Consider the following 22,935-nt stretch of genomic DNA (forward strand, 5'->3'; position numbering starts at 1 on the left):
GACATATGGTTCCTGGTCCTTAGTGTTACATGAAATGAAGTATGGAGTAGCCAGATTAAAGACTAAGCAAAAGTCTGTGTAACTGTGTTGAGATAATACGCTGAGGTTCTCTCAGTGCAGACACCAGGATTACATTGGCTCTGTAGACCCTCAACAAGTCTCTTAAGCAGTGAACTTGGAAGGGTATATTCTATATAGCTAGTACATAGCTGTAAAATAGCATTTCCAGCAATGGTTACCTGCTCACCAAATTTATCTGAATTCCAAAAACATGAAATGTCAAATTAAACTTCTTCCCCTTTGTAGACCAGACTCTACCCTCTTTTTATCATTCCCGTAGGCCTAGAATCTAGTGTGCTACAATGAGTAGGTTAAAAAAAGGGGTGGGGGGAATCAAGAAAAGAAATGATGAGGATTTTCATTGCATATTGCCTGGAAGAGACTATATAAGCTCTTCTATTGGCAAATGCATACTATCTTTTTTTCCCATTTATAAAAGTGAATTGTCTCTTTCTCATATTTGAATATGTCCTTGGGTGAAAATCATCAGAGGCCATGGTAGGTCATCTTTCTTTCCCCATCTTCTTAACCATTTGCTATGTGTCAAATGAGAGATTCCTTATATAAAGTTATCTTTGTAGTCCCCAATAAAGTGTTATATAGCAAATTATGATGTGGATCATTGACTAAGTATGTTTATCTTTTGATTAGTGCATTGACACAAGTGAACATATTTTCTTTCATCATATACTGATTCTAAAAATTCAAATAGGGACAAAATTTATGTCAAGGTAAAGGTGATTAAATGAAGTGAACCATTTGTAAAACTAAGGAAATAATCAAATTCTTCAGTTTGGGAACTCACTGACTTGCATGCCTTAACTCTGAGTCAGATTTCCCTCGATACTAGTGTTATGGAAAAAGGATTTGTTGTTTCCCATCCATCCCAAGGCCAGACTTATTATTTGTTACTGCTCTTTTCCACTTTAGCTCCCTTTGTCACTGTGAGATAATCAGAAGGAAATTCCATATTTTTCTATTTTCAGTAGATTTCAGAGTCAGAAATGTTGGGAGTTTGGCCTCTTAATGGTCTTTTATTCTGCAATTACATGAACGCAATAATGATTTCTATTTCCTAACATTGTTCTGTTTCCTGTGCTTACCATTCACTCAACAAACATTATATCATGCTGGAGCCACAGTGAACAAGGGAGACGCAGTCCCTATGTCACTGCAAGTTACAGGGGAGTCCTAGCTTTGGATAAAGCTTTAAACATGACTCACAACATCATTCGGCCCTGCCAACTCGGAACTGGCTCCACTCTCAGAGAGATTATTTTCTTGCACTTCCAAAATGGCTACCTGCAGTTTCTCTTACCCATTCACTTCCAGACAGAAAGAGGGTTCATTCCCCTATACCTCACATAAAGGACCTGGAACTGAATCTTGTTGGTCCCAATTGATCTGACTTGGGTCACGTGTCAACTCCCAACCAATCAATGTGATCAGGAATAGGATATGTGATAGGTCTGTGATAATCATAGCTCACCCTGGCAATGAGTGAGAGTTCAGTACATAATGCTGAGAAGCCAGCTCAGGGCACTTTTAGGAAACAGAGGAAGGCACAAAATTGATGCTGGAAGGAACACAATACATCCACTACACTACCTGTCCTTACCGCACTAATAGCCTCTGAAGAATTGGCAGGATGGTAGGAACCCACCAACTCAGTGGATGCATGAATCATTTGATACATGAGGGCTAACTAGTGTGTAGCCCTGGGAATCTTCCCACAGCAATAGGATGCAGGCCTACTGTTCCGTTAAAAACAACCACTGAGCTGCCACCATATGCTCAAAACTGCTGGCCTCTGGCAGCGATTTAGAGATAAAAGCTTTCGTGTCCAGTTATCCTACATTTTGATTCATGCAGGGCCTAACAATTCACACTTATTAAGTTCAAGGTTTCAGATAAATTGGACAGGAGATGCTGAAATAAATCGTTTCCTTGACTAATCATGATTTAATTTTTCCCATGTAGAGCTGGTTAGAAAAAACTATACATAGTTGTCTTCATTCAAACCTCACATCAGTAGAAATATTCCTTCTTCACCTTGTTTACAACCTTGAATGCTGGATTTACGTCTAACCTCACATGGCACACCTCATCATCAATCTAGTAATGCTCTCAGTCAGTCGTTCTTAGTCTTGGCCACACAACGGAATCACTTGGGGAGCTTTAGGATACATCTGCCTGGTCTCAGCCCAGAGATCCTGTTATTGTCCAGGCTGTGGCCAACGTGGAGATCCATTGCTCTAAGTAGAACCTTGTTAGAGATGAAGATGTGTCTCTCCTGGAAAACACACCCAATTTGTACATGCAACTAATTTAAATGCTATAGTCGGTTAAGGAACAGTTAAAACTGATTTAGAATTCAATCAAGTTTAGAAAGAGGGAGAAACGTTCTCTAGCTCGACAGCAAGCCACCACCTCTCTGTGCATGCTTCCGCCCCCACCACCACAGACACATCTCCATACCTCTACTGCCACCAGCTGGTCTAAGCCACCTTCTTCTTCTCCCTGGGCCACAACAGGCTCCCAATTCTCTCTTGCCTGCTGTCACACAGCAGCCAGAGTGAGATTCTTAAAATATAAATTACAACATGTCATTTCCTTCCTCAAAAGCCTTCAAAGGCTTCTCACTTCTTATGCTACAAAATACATAAGCTCTCCAGGCCACTGTCTGCTCACTCCCACCTTACCTCGTTCACTGCATGTCAGCCACAGGACCTTCAACTTCCTCTACATCTTTTTCATCTCAGGGCTTCTAAGTGTGTTGTTCCTTCTGCCTAGAATGTTCTATACACACGCATACACCTGATTTCTTCCCACTACACACACAAACATTGTTTGTCTTGCTCACATTAGTTATTGCTGAGGTCTCAGCTTATATGTCACCTCCTCAGAGGTTGTCCCCGACCCCTGATCTAAAGTGAGTCCCCTGTTTAACACTCTCTTAGTGCCCAATTTTGTATTTTTCTCATGTGGCATTACTTGTGTGGTATCTGACTTCCCCTCTGAAGACGGACAGTTCTGTTTTGTTCACCCACGAATGCCCCAGCACCAAACCTTGCCCCACCCGACGCAGAGCAGATTCTCCATAAATACTCAATTTAAACACACGAAGTGTGTTTTTATTGTACCATTTACTTACACTGAGGAATACTGTAAGAAACAGCTTACAAAGTATATAGCAATATTTACTCAAGATGATGTTTACCGTATTTCCCCCAAAATAAGACCAGGTTTTACATTAAGTTCTGCTCCAAAAGACGTATTAGGGCTTATGTTCAGGGGATGTCCTTCTGAAAAATCACGCTAGGGCTTATTTTCTGGTTAGGTTTTATTTTTGGGGAAACAAGGTAGAATCCTATTCACTACATTCCATAAATGTTCTCTTTCCAAAGACCCAGAGGAGAGAGTTTTTCACAGTCTCAGTTCTAGATATAGTTATGTTTCTCCTGAGTAACCAGTTGGTGTTTTGTCATTATATTCCATAAATCACTTGATACTGATTCTGTAATGACTCTACAAATCATTTGCCATTTAGGCTTCCCTCTTTGCTTTGACTGATAAGAAGCTCAGAGCCAAATCTGTGACCCTCCCCAAGCCTTCCCCCTGCCAGTACCAGAACATACTCTCATGATATGTACTTTGCATTCTAACCTCACTCCAGTTTCATCTAATCAATCCTTCCTTCATTTTCTCTCTGCTCCTCATGTTTAATCATAATTCATTTATAAGCCATCTTAAAAACTCTCTGGAACTAAGCAAGATATCGTAAATAAATTAAACGATGAAAAGTTATTTAAGGAAAAGAGAATATCTATGTGATGAGTTGTGTTTCAGGGGACTCAATAAAAAACACCTCTTTCCTCCTGCTGGGGTTTCTGGTTTTTACTTTTTCTTATGTAAGTCTGAGTCTTTGTAATTATTGAATCATGAGAACATTTATGAACAATTTACATGTCAATAAAGCAGTAGATGGTAGTTTTAAAGTTAAGAATAAAAATAAAGTAACGCCTGTTTTCCCTGCTTGAGAGAAAGAAAGAAGAGTCAAAACCAAAAAGGCCCGCATGGGCTTAGGCACACAGGGAGCAGGGGGCTTCCCTATCCATCCCAATAAGCATTGTTAACCAAGGCCTGTGTCTCCAGTGAGACGGAGCAGAGCTTTTACTTCTGTTAGCAGACAGATTCCAAAGGGAAGGCAGGGAGGACGGAGCACTGCATGCCCAGTTACTGCTCCCAGATTTATCAAGCAGATGGTTCTCCATTCACGCCCCGGGGCAGTCGGACCCAGAGTGGTAACACTAAGTGATGCCCTTCACATGGAAATGAGTCAAGAGAAAGGACGTCCCCTCTCCCCAAACATCACTGACTCCAAAGCATTTGTTTCAGCTAGCGGAGATTTCATAACATAAAGTTACTGTATTCGCTTCCTACTGCTGCTGTACCAAATTACCACAGTTTATTATTTTTTTCTGGAGGTCAGAAATATAGCCCACCAGGCTAAAATCAAGGAGTTAGCAGAGCTGCATTCCTCCAGGCTCTAAGGGAGAATCCATCCCTTGCCTTTTTCAGTTTTGAGAGGCTGCCCTCATTCCTTGGCTTATGACCCCCTTTGCCTCACTGCAACCTCTGCTTCCATTCTGATTATCTAGGATAATCTCCCCAACTCAAAACCCTCAATTTAATCACATCTGCAAAGTTCCTTTTGCCATATTCACAGGTTTTGGGAATTGGAGGGTGGATATTTGGAGGGGGGGACATTATTCTTCCTACCATTGTTACACTAAATAATTAGGTGTCTGTGGCTATGCCAAGGTATGAATTGGGGGATGTGTTTAAAACCATATCACAGAACTGTCACCAGTGTCTGATACCATCCATTCAAGCCAATTCACGCATTCCAACAGTGCAGTCCAAAGACATGATATAAAATACTTTGTCACCATGGAAAAGTAGTCCAGGGATACTTCTAAAGTTGATTTTAACCCTAAGAAAAATATCAGTGCTCCTAGTCAATAGCCCTTTAGCATGCAGCTGCGATGACAGAAACTATTTTGTTACTCCTCCTGCTTGGAGTTAATCACCTGCTCTGTGGTGCCCCACACCCTCCCTGCCCATTCCACACCCTCCACACACACTGCTAGCACTTCCTACCTTCCCTTCAAGCCTCCACTCCCCTCCCCAGAAACAGAGCAGCATCAAAACAGGGGCATGAAGATGAGGTCAGAAGCGTCTCTTAAGAACAGGAAGGTAAAGATGAATTAATATTTGATAGAAATTGGGAAAATCCCTACGACAGTTTAAGAAAGATTGGGCTAGATTTTTAGACAATTTTTCTAGCCTTAGCTGCTAATAGCTCTAGCTCATACAGTATATATAGTTTATTCATCTTGCCTTGCCTGCCTCTTGACCAAAAATCAAGGACTCTCTAATTCCCTAGGTGAAAGCTCTTCAGAATCCAAGGTAGTATCATGCAAAGGGACATTCGGTAGATACTTTTTTGTTATTAATCATGAGCATCCAGCCATTACTCACCTGCAAATGCCGATTTCTAATTCCCTCATATTCTAAAGGTACATTCACCTGAATACAGTTGACCTTTGAACAAAACAATTTGAACTGCATGGGTTCACTTCTATGCAGATTTTTTTCAATACATACCGTGAGCCTTTTGTTTTGCATCTGCAGATTCAACCAACCACAGATGGAAAGCAGTATTTTCACATTTCCAAGCTCGGATTCCCAATGGCAGATCAAAAAGAGTGTTTTCTACCTGCAGTTGTGTGAATCCATGGCTGCAAAAGGTGGACTGAAAAGTCAAAATTTATACTGCATGGGGGAAGAGTCAAATTTTATACTGAGTGGGGAAAGCAGGAGGATGGGGGAAAGGTCGTTGTCAGTATCCCTAACCCCCGTGTTGTTCAATGGTCAACTGTATTTCAAAAGCAAACACATTTTTAGATATTCCAAATCATGTGTTTGGTATTTTCCTTCACTGATTTAGGCCACTGCCCCTTCTCGCCTATCTCTCCTTTCCTCCAGCCATCTCTATATTAAAGTGGGTCAGCACTTAGTGATTGGTAGGGCTACTCCCTTCTCACTCGTCCTGGGATCATGTGACAAAACAACTAGTTACAAATGCCCTAGCTCATGGGGAGCCAGGCGACCTGATCCTCTGGGCCTAATGTACTAAAGGGAAATTTTTTGCTGATCGTTGAAGGGTCAGCCAATGTGATGATTTAAAAAAAAAAAGCAAAACTAGATTTGTCTGAAGAGGTGTGGTTAGTGTTCATTTATTCTCAGTAATTATATTTTTAAGAAAACTGAAACATAATTAGTATGTATGCTTTGCTATTTTTCTCTCTGCTGCGTGGCTGGGAGTTAGATTTAGAAGCAGAAACTGCAACTCTCACACAGTCCTCCAGTCCTCCCAGGCAGCATGGAGCTTGGAGTGATGATGGAGCCCATCCCTGGCAGATGTTAGGGTCATGGGCTTGAGCTGCTCCCCACAGTCCCTGAAGCTGACACCCTCAATGGCTGCCTTATTGTCACTCAAGACTGGATCGGGGTTGTCTCAACTGTCAGGGCTAGGAACCAGCCAAACATTCCATCCCTGTCTATCTTGGAGGGTGCCCAAGCCCTGGGCTCAATAGCTTTCCTTGTTTTCTAGAATTGATCACTTCCAATTCAACAATTGTGGCTCCTAGCATCAAGAGCAGAAAGTATCCCCAGGACCTCCTGTTGTGGTTTCCTGTGTGCTAGGAAAGCTGCAAGTCTCCACAAACCCCCCCAGACTGCCTGAGATCCCAATCAAAGCTGTATCAGTCTGACATGGTCCTCTTCAAAATGCATACCCTCCTTGAAGGGGGAACAGACCTTTGAAGCCATCCACTCATTCAGCAAATACCCACATACTGAATACCCATTACTTTCATGATACTATGCTGGGCCCTCAGAGTTTGTCTCTGTGTGTAAGGAGCTCAAAGTCTAGTCAGTCATGAATCATTTGTAGAACCTCTGTGTGTGGGGAAGAGCAAAGAGGACAGATTTTGATAAAAGAGAAGAAGAGAGGAGGATACTAATTACCATGCCAGAAAGGAAAAATCAGGGTGAGGGGAGCTCATCCAAAGAAGACAAACTAATCTGACTTCACTAGCAGCTCCTAAAGCCATGTCCACATAGGTCCTTATGGATGATGGACAGATAGCCATAGTAGGTACTTCCTAAGGTCCAGAAGCAAACTTTTGTAAATTAGGTCACAGAACTTCAGAAACTCAGAAATCCCCACATAAAAGAAAGTACATTAGTTTTTATTATACTCCAAGCTGCTGGGTACAATCTACTGAAATACCGAAATAAATGACTGAGAAAAATCAGCCCTTTTTATAGTGTCACTTGCCCACATGCTTGCCTCCCACCCTTTACTCATGCTCTCACATCTTGAGGTCAATCTTCCCTCAGTGATGACCCAAGGGAATGAGACAACATTTTCCAAGCTTCAAGATGACTTGTTTATAATTTCATCTTTCTACAGTCCTCTTTTTTGGCTGCAATCTCTTCCAGGCCTCAAATCCCCACTCAGGAAACTGGCAGCTCCATCCGGAGGCTTCCCCAAGAGCAGATGCCTTCAGTTCTTTGGAGGACTTAGAACATGATTACACCCCCATCCCTTAATTTCTGAAGACCAGTGAGTGGGCTGGTGAGAAGGAGTTCTGCTGCTGTCCAGACCCTGTTCCTTTCTGCATTTCTTTAGTGGAGTATACTTCATATATACATAGAGAGAGAGATAGAATATATATATATATATATATATATATATATATATATATATATATATATATATATACACATACATATATATATGTGGAGAGAGAGAGAGAGAGAGATCTGTCAACCACCTGAAGGATTCAAAGAAGCTAGATTTAAAGGATGAGCATCTTGACACCTAAGTGTGGCCCGCAGCCAGGTAGCAAGGGCATCACCTAGAAGCTTATTAGAAATGTAGAGTCTCAAGCCCCACCCAGACCAACTGAATCAGAATCTGCATTTTTAACAAGAACCACTATCACCACCCAACCCCACCTCCCATCCTTACCCACCACCATCCTCATGACTTAAATGCACCTGCTAATGGCAGCAGGAGATGGAAACAGCTCCAGCCCTGCTCTCTCTCCTGTCTCACACACAACTGAAGGGCCACTGTTCTGTGTGCTGCCTTTTTCTACCTCCACGTTGGAGCCACATTTCTTGGTGCCTGAAGAAGTGGCTCTTGCCTTGGCTTTACTGCATTATTAATAGAAGGATGGTCTGTGTCACTGCTGAGCAAGGCATTTGAAAATCATCTTAGCACCATTATTCATCAACCTCATGCTTCTATAGCTCATGCCTGCATCCCTTACCCTATACACCACTATACACCCTTATCCTATACACACTATACACCACGTGGCACGGGCATCAGTCCTCACCTAACAAATGCTATCATTTAAAAATCCTTTTATTGATTATCCATTTGTTAAATCCATATAGCTAAGAGCTTGTAGTTCATATTAGCCCTTGTATTCCAGAGAAACAGAACCAATAGGATGTGAAAGTGTATATATATAGAGAGATATTTATCATAAGGAATTGGCTCACATAATCACGGAGACTGAGAGGTCAAAATCTGCAGTGTGGATCACCAGGCTCAAGATCCAAGAGAGCCGATGGGACAGATGCAGCCCGAAAGCAGCCTGTTGGAGAATTTCCTATTACTCGGGGTGGGGGGGGGGGGTTAGTCTTTTGATTCTATTCAGTCCTTTGACTAATAAATTGAGGCCCACACACATTATGGAGGGCAATCTGCCTTACTCTACTGATTACAATGTCAATCTTGTCCAAAAACACTGTCACAGAGACACCAAAAATAATGTTTGACCAAATATCTAGACACCTCATGGCCTAGTCAAGTTAATACATAAAATTAACCATCACAGCCCTTATTAGAAATTCATGATGGGAGGGGACGGAGAAGCACATGTGTCACAGGTGGGTCACCAGAATTGGGCTACAGGTAATGGACCAGTGTTGGTGTAGCCTTCCTGACCATGCCAACGCTTTGGTCTTCGGCAATATCCTTGCTCTACCCTTCTCCCTTTACCAGTGCCCTCGTGGAGGACAGGGCTCGGCAGCATATAATGTCACGCAGAAAAGAAAAGTCCAGACAAAAGTGACAAGTCTCTGTATCAGCCCTCTCTGCACCCAGTCCCAGACACCCCTGGCAGCTATTCACTCAAGAGCTGAGCCTAGGCCCAGGTCCAAATACCCTTCCTGCCACAGCTAACTCATATCAGGAGTTTAATAATCCTTCTGAATTGGATTGGGTTTTTCCAGTTGGAGGGTCGTAGATCAAGACTGAAAGAAGTACAGAAAGGCTACAGTCAGAGAGCAATCTGGGTGACAAGGCCAGTTTAGGGCAACCCTAGAGATATCATGGAAGCTCTGAGCTAGGCCCAAACAACATAGCTATCTAAACTGAACCAGCTCCCGAAATCTGCCCTGGAGTGGAGCACACACGGGGCTTCCAAAGACTGTTCCGATTAAAGTAACCTAACCCCTCCCCAAGTCCCTTTTCTTTCCTCTCCATTTTCTTTCTCATTCCCCCCACTAGTCCTTGTCCCCAGCAAATTTGACCTGTTTTTCTCCTCTTTGATATTGTAATTTCTCTGTAGTTATTAGCAAAGCCACTGAACGCTCCTCCCCCACAGCTCCACTGCCATACCAGGTCCTGAGAGCCTAACTTCACAAGGATAGTGCTGGTCCAGTGAAGATGATTTCGTAGCCCTCCACACATGCAGTCCAAATCCTATGTCCACATGACTTCCACGAGTACAATTTCATTTTTTTCCTGACCAATTAGCGATGATTCAAGAGGGCCATATCTCTAATTCCCTTTTCTACCCTTGAGCCTTTAACCTTCCGATCTAGCAGGGATTGCAGTTCCAGGATGTCCTTGACCATGTAACAGTTCACACTGCTGAGTGTCTACAGGTTCCAGGAGAAAGACATGATGCTAGTATTCTAAGAGACTTTGGCAAATGACCCCTTGACCTGTCAAACAAATACCTGCATTATAAATGTGGCAGGGATACAAGAAAGGGTATTAAATTATAAATGTTTATAATCTTTCCCTTCTCCCTGTATCCCTTTGCTCATCTGCTGTGGAAACAAAGGGCCTTTAACTATTCAACTTCCCTCTCTTCCAAAGCCAGAAGGAGAGGGCCAGTCAAGCCCTGGGCTGTCTTATGTTGGCAGAAAGAAAACCAAAACAGTTACAGAAGGTGTGCTGGGGAAGAATGGAGGGTAAGGGCAAAGTTTCAAGGCTGGGGTAGGGTATAGCAAATACTGAGAAGATGATGATTTTAAGAAGCTGTGCTATGGTTATAACTTGAATTCCCTTTTGGGGTCTTCATCCTTCACTCGTAGTCAGAATGTTTACTAAGGACTTTGGGTTGTTAGTGCTGTGTGTCCCTGAATGTGAAACCATATTAAGACCATACCTCATCGTTCCCCACTTACTGGTTACATTTTTTAAATATTTGAATATGCACAGAAACTCTACTAGATGGATTGTACCTCACCTAAAACCTGACAGAAATGCATCGGCAAAACCAAAAATAAGAAGTCAAAGCCTCAGATTGCTAATTCATTGACCCAACTGACCCCAGGTGCCCAGCATTGCACAGGCCTCTTTCTAGCTTTGAGTGACAATGCAAACCAGGGTTTCTGATGGTAGCCATCCCTTTCCTGGCTCTCCTTAATAGGACTGGCTAGCCATAAACTTCACGTTACTGATCCACATCCTTAAAATTGTACTTTTATATTTAGATGTTTTGATGAAAAACAATTGGGAAAAAAATATGTGAACAGGACATAAAATTGATAGGTATTACCTTATTACAAACTCTGAGAAAATACTTAATAAAGTTATAAAATGGGCTTCCAGATATTCATTGGAGAAAGGATCCAAGAACTATTTTATCTGAAATTGTTATACATACATCCTTCGTTACTCATAATTAACCAGCAAATATTAATATTTCTTGACAGTTGTAAAAAAATAAAGTTGTTACCTGAAAAAAAACCCTATCCTGGTTAGGGATATTAGACCAAGATAAATGAAATAAAGGGAAAAAACCCACAAATACATCAAATTCTAGGATCCTGAATAACCACCAGACAGACAAGTAAATATAATCTAGGACAACAACCATGCACAAAAGCAGAAAACAGAAAAATTGCTTCATGTTCTCCAAATTATCTTGTAATGCTTCGGAAAAGAAGTCAGTGAGAACAGAAACATCTTCTAAATAGTCACTTGGCTAGTTTATCTCACTATGCTAGACACTGTCAATAAAGGGCTATGTTTAGAACCAATTTACGGCTGTTGTCTTTATGGCTCATATACTTCGTTCAGTTTGCAACAAATACATTTTGGCAGATTCCAGTGTCTCCAAATGCACAATATTTTCTTGGTACTTTCAAAAAGCAAGTATAGGTAAAGTATTAGTGGTTCATCATAATTCTCTGAAAAAGATGAGCTACTCTGCAATATATGGTTTATAAACCTTCACTTCAGCAGACGGACTCATCACATGTTCCTACCCATAAAAATATAAGCTTGGTCCTACAGCCTCAAATAATCTGGACAAGCTGAAGACAAAATCAGAGTGTGAAGTAATGGTAGAATTTAAGTGATGGGTCGAGACAACTTAGATGACATTTAATTCAATCGGTAGTAACAGTAACACCAGCAACATAACCACAATTGTTGAGCACCCAAATGTCTTTTTTTCTCATTTACATGGTCATAGTTCTTCCATAAAAAAATATGGAAAAAATAAAAAGTGTTTCTATAAATATTTTTACATATGCAATGCAGAAATTTATCTCCTACTATCTAGCATTAGAGCCTCAGTATTTCACCACATTCCTCAATATTCCTCTTACATTGTAAGGTTGCTCCATAACTGATGAGAACCAATCCCCAACTACTAAACATGTAGGTTGTTTCCAACTGTTATCTATCATAAACATTTTGGTAATGAATTGTCTGATGTGTCTATATTGGTGTGTACTTGTATGTTTATTCCTGGGAATACACTGCAGAAACAGGATTACTGAATCAGAGGTAGACCCATGTTTGGGCTTTTGATGCATACTGCCAAATAGCTTGCCAGAAAACTTGAACCAATGTACATTTCTTACAGCTGTGTATGAGTGCCACATCATCATGTATTCACCAACATTGGGTAGCATTATCGCATTATCTTTGTCAATTTGACACGCCAAAGATTGCATCTTGTTTAATTTGATTTTTACTCCAATAATCACTGGCCCTTTATTTATAAACTGTATATATTCTTTATTTGCTCTTGAATTATTATTCTCATTCATTAGAAAGCACCCTTATGTATCAAAGATAATCACTCTGTCATGTTCCCAATTCAAAAACCCTATTGGAATTACTTTAAACTTATTAAATTGGGGAAGTGTAACATCTTTACAATATAGAGCTTCCTACCCAAGACCAGGAGCTGTTTCCCTGTCTGTCTTCTTTTATTTATCTTGGCAAAGTACTTCTGGTGCTTTTTTTCATAAAGGTATTACGTATTACTAGACACATTACAGTGTGTGTTGTTGTGAAAATGGTACTTTCCATCATATTTTCTAACTAGTTATAGCTTGTACCTGATAGAATTTTTATGAGCCTAATAATTCTATGAAAACTCTTGACAGGAACACACTATTCCACTTTTATCATCACCTAGGTGTTTGAATTTCCTTAGTGACTGTTTCTAGAAATGGAGAGAGTGCTGTTATAAACAGAATGCCTTGTTCCAGTATTGTGTGCCAGATATTATCGGAAGGATAATATCTGTATAGCATTTCATAAATTTTAAGTTTTTTCCTGATATCATTTCATCTAATATTCAAAAAACCTGTGAATGGGATACTCTAGAGTACTCAAGTTATTATTATTCTCATATAAATTTTTATATATAAAGATTAAATATAAATTTCTTATATTAGAACTGAGGTTCAAATCTGAATCTCTCGCCTGAAGAGCTTACTAAAAATGCAGATTTGTGGGCTCCACTGCAAATGTTTCCCCAGAATCTTAGGGGTATAGTGTGAAACCAGGCAATCTGTGTTTTTAACTACCTCCCCCTGGTGGCTGCCATGAAGCATTTAGATCACCACATCAAAGGCAAGGCTAAAATTCAAAGTTTCTGTCTCTAAAGTATGTATTTATTCCACCCTACCTCAGTGGCAGTTTGATTATTATGAATGTCTAACGATGTGTGAATATGATCGAAGAGCTGGCACTTTTGAAGTATTTCTTTGTACAGGGGATCTGCAAAAGTATACTCTGGTTTGCTGACCACAAGCCTCCACGTGCAGGGTGCACTTACAACTCAGTCACTTCTTCCCAAAGTCCTAATTAAAAGACAGCTCCCCTGTATGCTGTGGCTACTGCCAGGGAGCCTGGCTACTATACCTTGCACAGCCACAGTGAACCTCAGGACACCTTAGCAGTGGCCCTGCCCCACTGGCCTGGAGTCCGGCAGCCCGACAGCTAGTGAAAGTTGCCTGGAAAAGTGGAAATGTCTCGAGCACAAATCCCACTCAGGGGAGCCATGTTTCCACGGCACCCCCTCACAACAGGTAGGCCAGATCTAGTGTAGGATGTCATTGCTGGTGATCCCATCCTGCCACTTAGTGTCCAGAAAAGCTCATGGTGACCCTTTGGGAAATGCCAAAGACCCATCTAGAGAAAACAGATGCCTCAGAGAAAACCTCCAGCTTGGATGGAGTTTAATGCACTTTTCAGTCACTCAACCAATATTTATGGGGCTACATGCCAGGCCCATGCTGGATGCTGGGATGTGAGAATAAACAACGCACTTTATGACCCAATGGGCAAGAGAACATGGGAAAGAGGCTTAAGGTATTTGGTAGGCATCAAGGAGGAGTTATGGAAGTGAGTTTTCCAAGCTATAGGAGTTATCCAGGCTGACAGGAAAGCATTCTAGAATTTCTTTTCCAGAATTCCAGAGGGAACCGCTTAAGCAAAAGCATCATGAGTACAACAGATGGCAAGAAGTTTGGGTTGTAGGAGAGTAAAAAATAAAAGAGAAAGAAAGGTAAACCAGAGGACAGATTACAAGGACTCTGTACACTCTTGGAAGGTAATTGAATTCTATCTTGGAAATGACTGGAGCCACAGTTGCATGAACTGGCTGCAGTGAGGAAAAAGCAGCACAGAAGATGGAGCCTGGAGAAGGGACTTGGATTAGAAAGAAGCCTTTTGCAATAGACAAGTTGCGGGTGAGAAGCTGCACTGAGATAGCTGCAAGGATCGTAAAGAGAAGTCAGACTGTGGAGATACTTCGCAGGTAGAATTGGCAAGATGTGGACACCAAATAAATGTTGAGGAAGGAAGGGTGAGGCCGAGCAAGACTGAAACTCCAGGATGTGGATGTCATGGTATTATGACTCTGTCTTTTGTTTGGCCCCATCCCCAGTCAGTTTCAAGAGTCTTGGAACTGAGCAAGTCCTCTCCTCCTGCCACTCTTCTCCCCACTCCTCCCCCTCTTTTCCCTCCTCCCCCGTCACCCTACCCCACCTCATCAATCGCCAAACAAGCACTGACAAGGGAACACCTTTCCTGAACAGCCATCCCACGCCCAGCACCAGTGTAACTTCATTCCAGCAAGCTCTATTCCCGAAAATATTGTTGTTTAAGAAGCCATGTGCTCAGCGATGCCACTTTATGTGTATGCAAGCTTAGGTGCACAAAATGTTCATATTCATGATCTCCTTTGCTCCTCAAATAAACTTCATTTTGCCAGTAAAACAAAACAAGACATAGGGAAGCTGTGGCTTGCTCAACGTCCGAGTTCTTTCACAGTGAATTGAGGGTTCCAACCAGTTCTTCCGTCTTAAAATCCAGGGCAGTTACACCTTGGAATAACTACAAACCAAGTCCCCTGTCACAATAGGCATACCTAAAGAATAAAAGAAACATGACCAGGAATGGTAGAGGCACAACAGATACACTACCTTGTTCAAACGAACGCTCCTTATGGTAGTATGAATTCACAGACCTCACAAAAGAAAGCCCTCAACTCAGAGTCCTAACACATTTTCAGGAAGCCTACTGAATTTTCTCCCCAGTCTTTGTTCTACGGAAACAGGACCTCATACCAGCACATCAAATAATAGACTTCCCCCCAGAGCAACTTTTATTTCACACACACACACACACACACACACACACACACACACACACACACGGCCTGTTGCTCAGGAAACAAGAAGCATTCTTTGCAAAGAAGGGTAACCAGCAGGTTGAGATGAGCCAAATAGATGAGGGAGAAGGGTTTCAAGCCACATTAAGAGGATGACATGTTGGAAAGATGAAACCTCACCAGGAAGGAATTCACCACCATTCATACTTATGAAAATGTATTGTTTATTTCTAGTTTCACACTGTTTTCTAACTTGAGAAGAGTCTCATCCTGATGCTTCTGAGTTGGTTCCATATAAAATGTACATGCATGTTTGCAAAGTGTAAACCAGGTCACAAACACACACAAGCAGCCCCCAACAGTGTACACTGGAGTTAGGTGAGTCACTGTCCCAGACAAGATCCTCCAGAAAGAAAGAAGAGCAGGGGTAAGGGTCAGTTCAGAGAGGGAAAAGGTCAGTGGATGCTGCTGAAGTTACCCAGGCAACGAGGATGATGAGGGTCAGTACTGTGAATTATTATTTAAACCCTCCATTTTTTGTAGCCCCCTCGACATAGGCAAGCTATAATGATCATTCCCAACTTCTGAAACAGCTTCTTAAAAAGGAGTTTTTATGTCCCATTAGGGTAAACACAATTTCATTTTCCAGGTGAGAGAGACATAGTTGCCCAACCTCTCATCAAATGAATAGCAAAGTATGGACTTGAATTCAGATATGAAGAAAAATGATCTGAAACTTGGATATAAGGCAGCGATCATGCAATTGTTCTTTCAATGCTGGGGCAGTGTTTAATACCCTCCCCCAAGGACTAATAATCTAGAAGAATATACCTTTATTTGATTCTGCTATTAACTAAAAGCTTAGGCTTTCTGAAGTTGCAAATCTTATTGGGTAGAGATGCAAATAATCGCTGTTTAGTTTAAAAATACCAAAGGCTATCTTTTCCATAGGGCAATAAACAGTTTTCCATTGAATCTGGCCATCATATTCTAATTTGTTGCTTTTTAAGTATCTATAAATGCCCACTTCCTCAAAATGATCTTTGAACAAGATTTATCATCTTACTGGTTAATAAATCTTTGACATAGCCTTATCCTATATTTGCATGAGAGCCATGTTTTTAACTTTCTTAAAATTCTATGTCTTGCTATGTTGATAATCTAGTGTTTCTTCTTCCGAAATAGAATCTTTCTGGTACTACGTCCACACACCTAGTCATGCCTGCCTCATGCTACCTGCCAAACAGAGTACGAATACACTCGGCATGAGTGATGTATACAGCTGGCTATGTGCTGGGAACGGAAGGACACCTGGAGCCTTCCTTCTAACTGACCTAACATTTCTACCATTTGTGTTCTTGAGGTACATCAAATATTCATGATATTGACTTCCAAAGGCCGCTCTTGCCAGCTGAGATGGCCAGCCCACCACACAACAAGGAAGGGGCTTTGAATCAGGTTCCCAGCGCTGCCATGGCTGGAGTGATAGGCTGAGCTGGCTTACAGGAAATGACTAACACTTTCTCATCCAAATTTGCAAATAATACAGTTTTTGTGGTGACTGAAATGCTGAAGGGAGTAAACTCATGTCCTGCTTGGAACATTTTCTCTATGGGTAAAACTAACCGATTTTCAAGAGATCAAACCCAATGATTTAGAAGATTTCATTAGCACTTCACTCCAACTCACAAAATTAACCACAAAGAAGAAACAAGGAAGCAAAGAGTTTAATGGATTTGGAGAAGAAAGCCTTCCTGTTTTACATACTTAACAGATCACTGACAACTTTTCACACTGTATTGAGAGAACCATCTGAGCCATTAGTAGGTCATTTGACCCACTCTTTTTAAAACCTCTCTAAACTCAGAAAACAACTCTAATAGCTCTGAGAATAGAAGGTGATCTGGGATTTTAGCCTGACCACTGTCTGCCAGGCAGATTTGCTGGCTGCAGGCACTTCCTAGCGGTTAGTGTCTTGCCAGAGAGCTTCAAGCTGCAGCTCTACACAATTTGAAGAACGTTCTTCTGCCTGAGTTGCCCCTGGTGCTCAATTTCTGTACTGTGCATTCAGCATCCACTATGTTTGCCAAGAACTGTGCTGCACACTTTGCGGGACATGGGATATGAAAATTCTGTCCTCAAGGGTCTTGCAGTCCAGTGGGAGATATAAGACACAGATCTAAATAGCTATCATTTAGGGTGGAAAGTGATGAGTAATTTACAAATATTAGGATCCCACTATGTGCCAGTTAATGTGCACTGGGCAGTGGCAAGCAAGACAGAATGGCCCTGTCCTTAGAAGAGGTTCAATAAGCATTTGTTGAAGGAGGAAAAGTAACAATTGTTCAGCACCTACCCTGGGCCAGGCTGTGAGCCAGGTGTTTCCTCAATTTAATTTCCTCCTCACAAGTACTTACTTTGGTAGGTAATGTTATCCCCATTTTTTAAATTATCTTTTTTTTTCAGTTACAGTTGGCATTCAATATTATTTTATATTAGTTTCAGGTGTAGTGCATAGTGGTTAGACTTTTATATAATTTATGCAGTGATTAGTCTAGTGCCCACCTGGCACTATACATAGTTGTTGCAACATTACTGACTATATTCTCTGTACTGTACTTCACAAATAAGGAAAGGGGGGCTCACAGATGTTAGGTGACTTTACCAAGGTCACTCAGACAGTGACTAGCAAAAAGATAGGATTCAAATGCAGAACCACCTGACTTAAAAGACCCAGCTCTTTCCACCTCACTACACTTACTATTAGCATTTTAGGGCACACCTGCCTTCCATCTGTCATGACTCATTTCCAAATTGAGAGGACTCAGGACTTGCAACTTGTTGGCAAGCAATAAGTTGGCACTGCTAATCCAAGATAAGAACTCACAAAGCCATTTGTACAACCCACAGTTTGTGACTAATGCTTGAGTCTGTCTCTAACTGTCCCTAGATGTTCTCTATCATCAACTATGCGATCCACTTATCTCCTCCCAACAAAATGGGAAAATAAAAGGGCAGAGAATAAAAGTAATTTCCAGAAATAGGGGCACAAGCTCTGCCCCTTTCCTTTCGGATTCCTCCAGCAGGACTGGCCAAACACACCGAGTAGACAGCCACTACCCCAGCAAAGCTGAAAACTACATGGCTTCCACCCCGACAATGTCATCGTCCCTCCTCCTGCCATTTTGCCTTAACCCAAGGAAATTATTTTAATTCCTTCTCTTTCAGTTGTCTTTGGGAAAAAGAATAATTTGGAACTTCCATTGCTCAGCAAAGCCTTCAGAATAAAGTTTAAACTAGTGAGTCAGGGCAGCCCGACCCTGTATGCCCACCTCTTCTGCCCCATCTCCCCAATGCAAATCCACAGCTCATGAACCACCCCTTGTCCCAACCCCAGCACACCCAAGACAGCTCCTAAGCCGTCTTGTCCTGCCGTAGGCAGCTCGTGAATCACCCCTTGTCCAGTTCCTGGCATACCCCAGGTAGCTCTTGAATCATCATTGCCCCACCGCCAGCGTACCCCAAGCAGCTCGTGAACCACCCCTATCCCTTCTGTCACTGTACCTTGGGTAACTTTTGACCATCCTTGGGACTCAGTTCAAACACATGCCGAGAAAGCCTTCTCTAGCCGCACGGCAGCAGGGCACGTACACACATGCAGTAGTGCCCCGCGGCATGTTCCCATGGCCCACCTGCACACACACACGCACATGCACGTGCGCACATTCATGCACGCACAGAAATACCCCTACTGCCAGCTCCCACAACCCTCCACGACGCCCTGGCGTAGCATTTACTACATTGCATCTGCCCAGGCCTTGCTAATAAACCCCTCCTCTCCACGCTCCACAACAGGAGGAAGTGTGGTGGGTCTTTCTACTCCTAACACGGAGCAATCCAGGAACCCGATAAACCCTGGAGGAAGGGAAGGAGGAAGGGAAGAGAAGGCTGTGCCCAGACTCTCAGACCACACCCCCACCCTTCCTGGGCCAGCTCCAGGCCTGGTGCAGTTCCCTGCAGTCAAAGCTTCCAAGGGAGGAAAAGGTGAGGCCTGAGGACAAGCAGGCTGGAGGGAATGGTTATGCTCTGCGAAACCCGAGCAGTACTTTCAAGGCTCCACTGACAAAGGTCAGAACCATTGCTTAGGAACATTTGCAGTACCTAGTGGAGCCCTGAGGGTGAAGCTTCTGGTGATCGCTCCACAGGTGGCCCCACGCCTGTAGGTTGTGGCTCCTTCCAAGAGGGTCTCCAGAACAGTTGCCCCTAACCTGCTTGCACTAGGCTCACAAGAGGCAGGAAATTCCATGTGTAATGGCTGGATTTATTCCCTTCATTCCTTATCCCTTATGAGGTAGTGAATTGGTCACTAACGAAACCACTTGGGCAGATTTCAGGAACAACTGACTGGACTCAAGCAGAAGCATGCAGGAAGAGGAAAACAAAACAGGACAAAGAAATCATAGGGTTCTCTGCTTTTTCTGTCTGACTTATTTCACTTAGCATTAGACTCTCAAGATCCATCCATGTTGTCACAAATGCTCCTATATCATCTTTCCTTAACGCCAAGTTGTATTCCATTGTGTATATATACCACAACTTCTTTATCCATTCATCTATCGAAGGACATTTTGGTTGTTTCCATGTCTTGGCCACCGTAAACAAAGCTGCAATGACCAAAAACAACAAAGGAGCAAGACAAACAAATGAGAAAGAAAAACTCATAGACACAGACAATAATTTAGTGGTTACCAGAGGGTAAGGGGGTGGGGGGTGGGTGATGAGGGTAAGGGGGATCAAATATATGGTGATGGAAGGAGAATTGACTCTGGGTGGTGAACACACAATGGGATTTATAGATGATGTAATACAGAATTGTACACCTGAAATCTATGTAAATTTACTAACAATTGTCACCTCAATAAATTTAATAATAAAAAAAAAAGGACAAAGAGCTCTGGGCCTTGCAGTCTCACCTTCATTTCCATTGCTAGCTACCTAGCCTGACGTTGAAAAGAAGTAAAAATATTTAAATGCCTGTCATGCAGGAGACCCTGCTCACTGAGTCATTTGTCATGCGAGGCAGCCTCCAGGGACTCTGGTCCCGCTCCCCACATAAGAATGCAGGATATGGCTAGGCCAAAAAGGAACACCCACGGAACCATAGATAGGGGAGTTATAACCACCATAGCCTCACTGGAGGCTGGATCCACATGACCTGCAACCTGCTGTCCACTTCTCTGCCTGCCAACCAACCGACCAACCAATGCAGCCGTGGCAATTACATCAGTGGCTAATTGGCTAACTGGTTACAGCTGATTGTCAATTAGCCACAGCTGATGGCCATCTACTACCCGAGTCAGCACCTTTCCACGTGAGGCCAACAGGGTAGAAACTGCTCTCTGGGACTCTGTCACCACAGTGCCCCTCTTCTGTCAGCATTGTTACCAGGGTTGGGTGGACCCTGGTTCACCACTTAGAAATGCACATTCAAAAGCTCATCTGCATGGCTGCAGCCATGTTATCAAGCTGAACAAATGTTGATCTGAAGAGACAGAAAAATTGTTCCCAGTCTGAGGAGGCATTGCTTTTAAACAGTGCCTTTCAAAGAATGAGCCATTAAGAAGTATTTTGCATACAGGTAAGCCATGAACCTGAAAACAAATAAAAGTAAAATCAGTACCAAATCAGCAACTCTGAGCAGCAGACTAGAGAATTTGGCTGGCATATGTTGGTGACATGGTTATAAAAAGTTGCTATTCAGTTTATCTTTCATTTCCTTCACAGATAATGGTAGGAGAAGTCAAAAGTCAGCTTTACATTGCATTTGCACATTTTTTAATCAACTAGGAAAAACCACATTCTCCTTCAGATCTTGCTTCCTTTTTCCAAAAAGAATTTAATTTTTTTTTAATTTGCTCTTTCCACTCACCAAGAGAATTGTATTCCTCTTACATTCAATCTGTTCAATCTCAGTTTAGTTTCAAGTTAATACTTTATTTCATTTCCAGACATGTACAGAGTAGTTGGTAGCCCTCTATTACTTCTCACTTTCAACAATTGCTTGGCAGAACAGTAAGCCAGCTGGGTAAATCAAACTCTCCACTTTTCACACTATATACACCGTTTACGTACGTGAAACCGAACCTATACCACATGTCCTCCTGCAACCAAGGTTCAAAATTGTAATGAGTTGAGCTAAAGGAATAGTCAATTAAAAAATAAACTTTTAAAAATAAATATTAAGCCTGTCTTGTTTCAGTATTTGCTTTGTCTTATACATTATAAAATATGCAGGTAGGTTAATATTCTTTGTTTTGGGGGTTTTATTAACATTTCAGAGATATATTCAAAACAGATTTCTAACAGAGAAATTGCTTACCCAATTCTGTATCCTAAAAGGTGGATCAAACCAAACAAAAGAAGAAAATAACCTAACCAAGAAAGCGTCCAGCATTCTTTTCCCTCAGGAGCTTGATATTTTAGGGCCTAATAAGAATCAATGAACAGCCTACAGAGTGCCTTAGTGGCGCCAATAATATTCATCTCATTTGAGAAATTTGGACTTGGCTCAGCCCATCCACTCTCAGTGCAGCCCAAGGTGGTCTTTCATTTGGAAATCATGCTGTCAACTTGGTTTAGAATATACATGGATGAGGCATATGCTTATCCTCACTGCCTAGGGAATGTTGGCATGGAGAAATGTGAAGCCTACTGACTGAAGCTTGTATTTATGGACTCTCCTCTTCTCTTCTCCCCTAGTTACTGTGACAGTGGGAGGCAAGCAACACTTGCTCGGACTGTATGACACCGCAGGACAGGTACATTTTTATTATCTTGATTCATTTTTGTTATCTTCATTCATTCAGTAGATGTTACCTCTCCTGATCATTTGGGGTGAATTTATGGTCTATCTAAATGACAACCAAAAGCACATTCTTAAGATCTTAAAAATATTTATAATTACAAAAAGCTAAATCATTACACACATGATTCAAGGTGTTGATAGGCAAATAATGATTCATTCATTGACTGATGACTAACAATAACCAAAATAATATATTTGGTCAAGATTTTCAATTTCTTCCTACCTTACCAATTCCAGATGTAGGATTACTGTGTCAATTTCATAAATTTGAGTTTCACTCATTTTTTTTCTGTTATATTCTTTGCTCAACCTTTATTTGAATTGCCTAATCAGCTATGGAAATGTCCAAAAGGAAAGGGGGGATGGAGCCGTGGGGCAGGGGGGTAGGAAGAAGATAAAGTAAGTGTTGGAAGGAATAAAAGCCAGGACTAGATGTTTTCCAAAATAAGGGTCAACCTCTGAATAACTAGGGGTTGATGCTAAATTCTCTAAGATTCTTGAAATATTCTCAGTCAGTCAGATATGTTTCTTCAAGTTGGAAAACCTACTCAACCAATAATGTGAGGCAATGACTAGAACTCTCAACACGTGCTAATCAGTTAGCACATGCTCTACTTGGGTGAAAACTCCACCTTATCTTCCCTTCCTCACACCATTATGAAAACTTTCTAATGTTACAAGTTCGTGGGTCGGAGGGGAAGTGGGTAA

The 22,935-nt window shown here is 41.8% G+C and overlaps 1 protein-coding gene across 2 annotated transcripts in view; it reads left to right on the forward strand.

The window, feature by feature from the left end:
• The window catches only part of RHOJ (ras homolog family member J), an 85,947-nt gene that overhangs the window by 35,809 nt on the left and 27,203 nt on the right, over positions 1-22,935 (forward strand). For both annotated transcript variants that reach the window (XM_081047259.1, XM_081047258.1), the window contains exon 2: positions 22,122-22,180. In XM_081047259.1, coding sequence (XP_080903385.1) covers positions 22,122-22,180 — 59 coding nt within the window. The remainder of the gene's footprint in view (positions 1-22,121; positions 22,181-22,935) is intronic.

Source organism: Rhinolophus hipposideros (assembly GCF_964194185.1).
Source record: "Rhinolophus hipposideros genome assembly, chromosome: 5".
NCBI lineage: Eukaryota > Metazoa > Chordata > Mammalia > Chiroptera > Rhinolophidae > Rhinolophus > Rhinolophus hipposideros.